Raw genomic sequence first — 7,787 nt, 5'->3', positions numbered from 1 at the left:
TCTACATTAGGTGTGCATAATTACAGGCCTGCCTACAAAATTCCTTACTTCGCAGGGCCATCGGAGTGGTTTAGTCACAGCGCAGAAGGAGTAGTCTCTGCCGTGATTAAATCAAAGGTCCACCCGCTTTTAAATTTGGCTGTCAGTTCATTATCTTGGCGGTAGGTATAACTGCAGCCGCTGTGGAGCGTACATGCCACCAAATTATAAATCAGGCCCTCAGTCTATAGTAACTGCCCGCCTCTCTTACTATACCTTTTGTGGTGAAGGTGGAGATGCTGAACATGGAGAAATGTTATCAATGTAGCTGATAACCAGAGTGTCATGGATTTCCTGCAGGATGAAGTCCAAATTTACAACTGCAGCTGATGACTTTTGGAGCCCATCTTTCTCAATCGTATGGAGAAGCAACTACAGAATACTTATCTAAGAGAGGGTCACATAGAGAGGAACACATATGATGGGTGGGGTGTGCAACAGGCATAGGACTCATTTTTTAAAATTTTATTTTGGAAATTTTGTTTAGCGCAGACATTGCCCAAAAACATTAGTGTGCTTTACAAAGTAGCAGAATACAGGGTAAAGCAAGTTTCAGTTACAATAATTAAAATTCAGACCTTAATATCGGTAGCTGCAACCAGGACAGATGCAGCAGATTGGTCAATGGTGGAACACAGTTGAAGCAATGATTAAGATGGTGGTGTCACATTATGAGGGAAGTTTGAATCCTGGTGGAGAGAGTACCTAAGTCTGGTTGAGAGTGATTAACCAAGGTGTCTGTCAAATACAAGGACATTGAGGTCCTTTTTGAAGGTGACAATGCAGGTTTTTAGGTGAAAGGGGGAGGTGAGGAGTTCTAGATTCTTGTAGCACTACTAGGAAATGATTGGCTTATGTACTGTTCTCGACTGAAGTTGGTGGGTTCCAGGAGCAGGGATTGGGCATTTTGGGGAACCCATATTTGCTCTAGAGATTTTCAGTTTCTCGCTTAGATAGAAGGGTGAAGAGGAGTGCAGCGCTCTGTGGGTAATGCAGGCATGTCTAAACTGTGCTGGTGCTTCAATGGGAAGCCATTGGACTAAGATCTATATAGGATTCTTCCCCATTAAAGATATACAGAAGAGGAGAGCAGTGCTCTGTGGGTAATGTAGGCATGTCTGAATTGTGCAGGCGCTTCAATGGAAAGCCAATAGACTAAGATCTATATAGGAATATTCCCCATTAAAGATATACAAAGCTGGTTCTTCTTGTACAAAGAGAGTGGACAACAGCTGAATAATGTTGGAGAGTCCATTGGAGGTGGATGGTTATCTCACTCTGGCACAGATCTTGTAGAAATTAGGGCTTCGTGTGATAGCAAAGACAGCATTCTCTTTCGGCCCAGGCTGTCCCTCAGGACTGGTAAATGTGAAGCACTGCAAGAGGGTGGTAAAAAAGAGAAATAGCTCCATCTTGGCAAGTTGTTCCCCCAAACAAACACGACGACCTGCAGAGAAAATGAGATAGGAAGCCTAATCAATGACAAAGTGGTAGAGTGTTATTGTGGGAGAAAAACATGCAAGAGCATTCAAGCTGTAGGATCTAGATTTCACTGAGGAGCATTCTTCAGATAGATTTGCAAGGGACTTCAGTGTTCAATTGGCAACTTCCACCCACACTGGTGATAACCCAATTCTATGCACGTCTAGTTCTCTCATCTTTATCGCGATCATATGCAATATGGTGGCAAACAGCATTCTGGAAAACCATGTCCACCCAAACTAATGTGCAGAAATAGTAATTTCACTAATTGTTTTCAGAGAGCATGGCTCTACGAGTCCCATGAAAGTGATGTGTGCCATGATTGTAACTGTCTCTCACACACACACATGCGCACACACACTTGTATTCCCTCCTCTATCAAGCACAGTCCTTATACAGAGTTGCCTTTACCATGAATTTTCACGTTTTGGCATTTACTTGTTGTTTTAGAACGTGGTATATGACAAGCAGGTTTGGCAGTGCGGCAGCAGAGCAGACCCGGTAACGCACCGCCAAACTCGTAATCAGGCCCTATGCATGGAAGGGGCAAAAGTTATAGTTATGCTTTGACTGACATTTTCACCTAACTATAACATCCCTATAATGTATATATACACACACACACACATATATATGGGTATGTTTTTGTACATAAATATATATTTAATATTAAGAATTACCCAGTGCCAGGCGCCAGTGGGTAGTTATAGCTAGGACTAAGTTTCTATGGGAAAAACCTTGTTTGGTGTGCTTATAACTTTGGCTCATTTGATGGATCTTCACAAAACTTTCCCGAAAAAGTTCTTTCACCTCAGCTCTTTTTTGGAAAGTTTCAGAGTGATCCATCAAATGGGGGCTGAGAAATATTGCGGCTGCCATTGCAGGACTTCGTGGAGTTACCCTTTGTCTGAAAATGAGTAAAAAAGAAAGATTTATGGGGGCAGAGTAGGTATACCCTGCTCCCCCCAGCCCTTTTAAAGAGAGGTGCCAAAATGCAATTTTGTTTGTTGCTATGTTGGGGTACTCCTACTGAATCATGGCAAACAAAAAAAGGCATGTTCATTAAAATAAATATGAACCCTAGGATGAGTCAGTGCCTGGGGTCAATAAATATTGTTATTTGGGGGATGGAGGTGTGTGGCCCCTCCTCTACAAGCCGATTTTGGCTCAAGGGGGACTGCATATATATATATATATATATATATATCTAGAAAAAATACTTACGTACCTCTATCTCTACCTAGCCCTGAATCTTAAAACCTCCTTACCGCCCTTAACCTCTTCATGGCCCCATAACCCTTAAAAACCCATTCCCCATTTACTTCTACCCATATCTAAACCCTAAAAAACCCTAACCTCCCTTCACTGCCATTCCCTGCTGAAACCTAAAAAGCCCTTACCTCCTTCTACCTCTATCCACCTCTGAACCCTAAAAACCCTACCGCATTTTACCTCTACTTGTCCCCTGAACCCTAAATAACGCTTATGTCCCTTAATCTATACCCACCCATGTACCTAAAAAAACCCTACATCCCCTTTGCTGTAAATACTCCTGACCCCTTAAGAGCGCTTATGTTTCCTTACCTCTAGGTACCCCTGAACCCTAAAAACCTCACTTCCCTTTGCATTTCCCCACCTCTAAACCCTAAAAAAGGTGAGCCTTAAATACCATATTTTAAATGATGTTAACAATGTCTTTTAAAAAAAATTACTTGCCTCCCTAGTAAAGTGCTGCGTTATGAATAGGCCAAAAATTACCTGCGTGGTATACTTACCTGTGTTTTACTGACCTACAGTGTAATGCCCCTAGTAATAGAAATTGCATGGCAAACGTCACATGCCCCTTAGACAGACAAATATATTCACCTGCCGAGAAAGCCATGAATGCCTCTCGCTTCATAAAGTTCCCATCTTTATCAAGGAAGTGTTGAGGGTAGAACTGGTGAGGCTTTTCCCAAACCGTCTCATCCTTCAGCACAGAGGACAGGTTGGTGATTACAGTTGTACCCTAAAGAAAAAAACAAGACCAGGAGAGAAATGTTTCGGTTTAGTTCATTGTAAAAGGTACTCTCCAATTAAAGGGACTCCTGCCTTCCAATGTTCTACAAGATGCAAATCCAACATACATGGCCTGGCGGTGATGAGTAGATCACTCTAAAATGAGCTGGAAAAGATTGGTATAAGATTTATTTAGGGCCAGATGTACGACCATTCAGTTTAGCGAATTGCAAATTGTGCAGAATCGTGACTCGCAATTTGCAACTTGCTAAACTGAAAGTACAACAGTGTCTCAGACACTGTTTGCGATTCCCAATAGGGTCGCAAATTGCATGCCTCATCATATTCATGAGGCAAGCGCAATTTGCTTTTAGCAAACACAGGGATAATGGCCTGCTGGGGTCAGCAGACAACCATGTCTGTGACTGCTTTTTCAATAAAGCAATTTCTTTTTCTAAATGCAGCCCGTTTTCCTTAAACGAAAACGGGATGCATTAAAGGCAGGCAGTGGTATTTTCGCACCCATTTTCAAAAAAAAGAGGTCCCCAGGGGTCCCCTTCCTGTTTGCGAGTGGTTTACTACCTACTTGAAGTAGGTGGTAAACTGTGATTGTTTTGGCGACCACAAATGCGGTCACAAAACAATCATACCTTGGTGTTAGACTCGCAATTAGGAAGAGTCACCCTTGGCACGCACCTTCTTAATACCGAATCGCAAACCATATTTTGTGAGTCGCTAATAGGTTAGGGACTCGCAAAATATGATTTGTGCACGGGCAGACCAATTTTGCATTCGCAAACGGGCCGAATTCCCGTGTGTCTCCGCAAAAAACGGTTATATATTTGCCCAATAGTGTGGAATAAAGTAAATAGGTAGCAACCAAATAATCCAGATGCAAAGCTTTGTCAGGATAAGGATTACGGTAACCCATTCATTGGGTTAAAGGTTAGTGACAACCATCCCCTTTACATCACTTCCATAAACTTCAGAATGATTCAAATTCGTTGATCCTGGGTGTGGGAAACAACCTTTACAACGCAACTTTTACAACGCACTACCATTGCAACGTAACTTTTGCAACGCAACATCCATTACAACGCATGCCATTACAACGCAACCATTACAAAGCATGACACTACAAAGCATACCACTACAACACATGTCATTGCAACTCAGTCATTACAACGCATACCATTACAACGCATAGTATTACAACACATAGTACCCTTACACTATCTAACACTTACTCTACTGTTGCACCCCCTGGAGTTAGAATATTCATTTTTACCCCTACACTATCCAACACTTACCCTACTATTGCACCCCCTGGAGTTAGAATAGTAATTTTTACCCCTACACTATCTAACACTTACTCTACTGTTGCACCCCCTGGAGTTAGAATATTCATTTTTACCCCTACACTATCCAACACTTACCCTACTATTGCACCCCCTGGAGTTAGAATAGTCATTTTTACCCCTACACTATCCAACACTTACCCTACTGTTGCACCCCCCTGGAGTTAGAATAGTAATTTTTACCCCTATACTATCCAATACTTACCTTACATGCAATGTAATGTTATGCGTTGTAATGGTATGCGTTGTAAAGGTAGTATGCGATGTAATGGAATGCGTTGTAAAGGTAGTTTTTAAATATTCGTTGTAATGGCATGCGTTGTAATGGCATGCGTTGTAATGGATGTTGCATTGTAAAAAATGCATTGTAAAGGTATGCGTTGTAAAAGTATGCGTTGTAACGTCATACATCCATGGGTGTGCATCTTCTCACACCTTTTTACTTTCAGGGCTGTTAAAAGTAGAAGTGTGAAATGATTCCTTAGAGCTTGTTGTGTACTTCAGCACTTTCTCTTGACCTTGTGACATCCTACTGAGTTTGGGTTTGTTAGTCTCTATTGTTGGTATTGTCTTCATTTGCTGCTTACTGGAACTGGTCATCAGTTCCATTGTTCTGGTTTCATACAGGAAACTGGAGTGTTTTGCAGTGTTCACCAACTACCCCTTTCTCTATCTCTTGTATCCCAGAGGAAGGCCTCTCCATGTCACTTCCCGTTTTAACCCCTTGTCCGTTGTGTTGCATTAAGTCTACTCAGCCGTCAATCTGTTCATGTTGTCATGCCTGTTAAGATGTATTCTCTCACCTCTAGCTGTAGCTAGATGCACTTGTCCTTTCCATGCCCAGCAAATTTGCTCTCAATTTCCTAATTCAGTGCTGCTCTTCATGAGGAAGGTGGGCCAACCAACATTTCACTTTTTAGCCTTGGTAAAAACTGAGAGCGGTGGAATAGGTTTTCAGCTCTAATCTACTGAGATCAAATCAATTTAGTATGGAATCTTTGCAGCCACCACCTATCAGCTTCTAAGTCGTGGCTAAGGGGAGGGTTTGAGCTTTTTCAATCGTTTTTTAAAAATCTGTATTTTTAATGTTTAACATTGGATCCATTGGTGTGACTAATCTTTTCTAACCTTTATGCTCAGTTGGCATTAACTGCATTGTATTGGATTTTGAAATGATGTGTTCCTGCTTGCTTCCTTTACATTAAATTAGCCCTGTTTACGACTGGTCAGTCACTTCCGAATTGTGTGGTAACTATTGTTACTGGACATATCAAAAGTAGGAGAATTTATTGCAACCTCTACATTTTTCATTAGGTAGATTTCAGCATTGCGAACCTGCTGATATTCAGCATGCGAAAACTACCCTCTAGATAGTGAACCATTTGGCTTTTGGTGAGAAGAGAAAACTAGGACTCATTGGTATTTAGCACACCGGCAGATACCGCCCCTGGATAATGATATTTATGAGGAGCCTTTTGTGATCGCATGGTGTTCTTTTTTTAAATGCACTAGGTGTTTCTGAACTAGGGAAAGAAAGGTTCAGATACAAAAGCACTGGTTCTGGAAAACAGACATCTCCGGGATTCGTATGTAGGTAACTCTCATAGGTTCGTAAATTTAATTAGAATATAGGTTCTCCAGTGCTGGTGCTAACACCAACCTTCATTGAAATCTCTGCAATTTCACCTTTTAGGCTTACATTATCATGAACTGAACGAAGTTGCACAAACTTTTTAATAATAACAACACGGTTTGGTAATGAGAGAATCTGACAAAAATCATGGATGTTCAATTCGTAGTCCTCTTTGTCTCCCCATCCAGGTGGGAGTGGGGGCAAGAAGGCATTCAAGACCAGATTGCAGAGTCACCGTCAACTCGGCTATCAGGTCTGCTTCCTGTCAAAGGTGATACTATCAATAAGGCAAGAGGACCAGCAGCCTGAATTAGGGCGGCAGATCTGTTCCCGTTTATTTTTGGAAATGGTTTAATTGAATTTTAAGTCAGCATAAGAGTTTCAGACAAAATAAAGACAGTGATACTCGCACACTGCCCCCCTCACCACCAACCTGAGATTACATGTTGCGCCCACGGTTCGTTAAGGCGAGTTTGTCAGCTGCATGCCACGGTTCCAGGCGACCGGGCATCCTTTTTTTTTTCTTTGGCCTCTGTCAACACAGTTCTATTTTTCCTGACTTCTCTTCTGTTTTCATTTTTGAAAAGTCACAGCCGCACAAAACCCTCAGCTAAAACATGGCATTATTGCATGGGAAGGCCACAAAATGTTCCTGAAGTAAAGGGAAACGATCTTAGGGCATTAGAGATATTTTAAATGTGGGTCCCCAAAAGGCACACCAATTTTCATATACTATTCCAGAAGCTACATTGAACTGGCATATGGTCTGGGAGGGAGCAACAACTTAAAAAAGGCAAAACACATATAGTCAAGGCTTGAATGAGGACCAATTTGTGAGGTATGAAGTTAAGCATGATGGTGGTTCATGGCACTGGTGTACAGGGCCCAGATGAAGGTGGTCACAGTAAGGGACCACATCACAATCCAACAAAGACCTGCTCACCCAAGCAGCTGGTAATGTGGCCTCAACTGTACAATCCAGTGGAACATAGACCGCCAGACTGCCAGAGATATTTCCTCTGCGGGCCAACAATAAGCACTAAAGCTGTCTGTCCTTTGTAAAGAACTTACCTTTAGTGGTTTACATGTAAATTAATTGTATCCAGCAAAACCCTTTTCTGCAGTGGTTTTCCTATCATCTGGAACAACACTTCTCTTAGCCGGTGTCTGCGTAAAGGATTGGCTCTGTAAAAGTATTCTTTGAAATGTCATAGATTAATTTAAAACAAATGTGAACTTTAGGGATCAAACAACTTTACAAAGTAAGTAATGGACTA

The 7,787-nt window shown here is 41.7% G+C and overlaps 1 protein-coding gene across 2 annotated transcripts in view; it reads right to left on the bottom strand.

Moving 5' to 3' along the window:
• Nucleotides 1-489: 489 nt before the first annotated feature.
• Nucleotides 490-7,787, bottom strand: part of LOC147747974 (cytochrome P450 2D15-like) — a 339,742-nt gene continuing 332,444 nt past the window's right edge. The window contains exons 8-10 of one of the 2 annotated variants that reach the window (XR_015308498.1): nucleotides 3,388-3,529; nucleotides 1,175-1,486; nucleotides 490-1,057 (exon numbers count right to left, since the gene is read on the bottom strand). Coding sequence is in view for 1 of the 2 variants with exons in the window: in XM_086957428.1 (XP_086813554.1) it covers nucleotides 1,308-1,486; nucleotides 3,388-3,529 (321 nt within the window). In the remaining variant the exon portion in view is untranslated. Of the gene's footprint in view, nucleotides 1,487-3,387; nucleotides 3,530-7,787 lie in introns of both variants that reach the window. The other variant, XM_086957428.1, reaches the window with a different exon arrangement.

The sequence above is a fragment of the Lissotriton vulgaris genome, chromosome 1_1 (assembly GCF_964263255.1).
Source record: "Lissotriton vulgaris chromosome 1_1, aLisVul1.2, whole genome shotgun sequence".
Lineage (NCBI taxonomy): Eukaryota > Metazoa > Chordata > Amphibia > Caudata > Salamandridae > Lissotriton > Lissotriton vulgaris.
The sequence above is the reverse complement of the archived record's forward strand: the minus strand, read 5'-3'. Positions and strand labels throughout refer to the sequence as shown.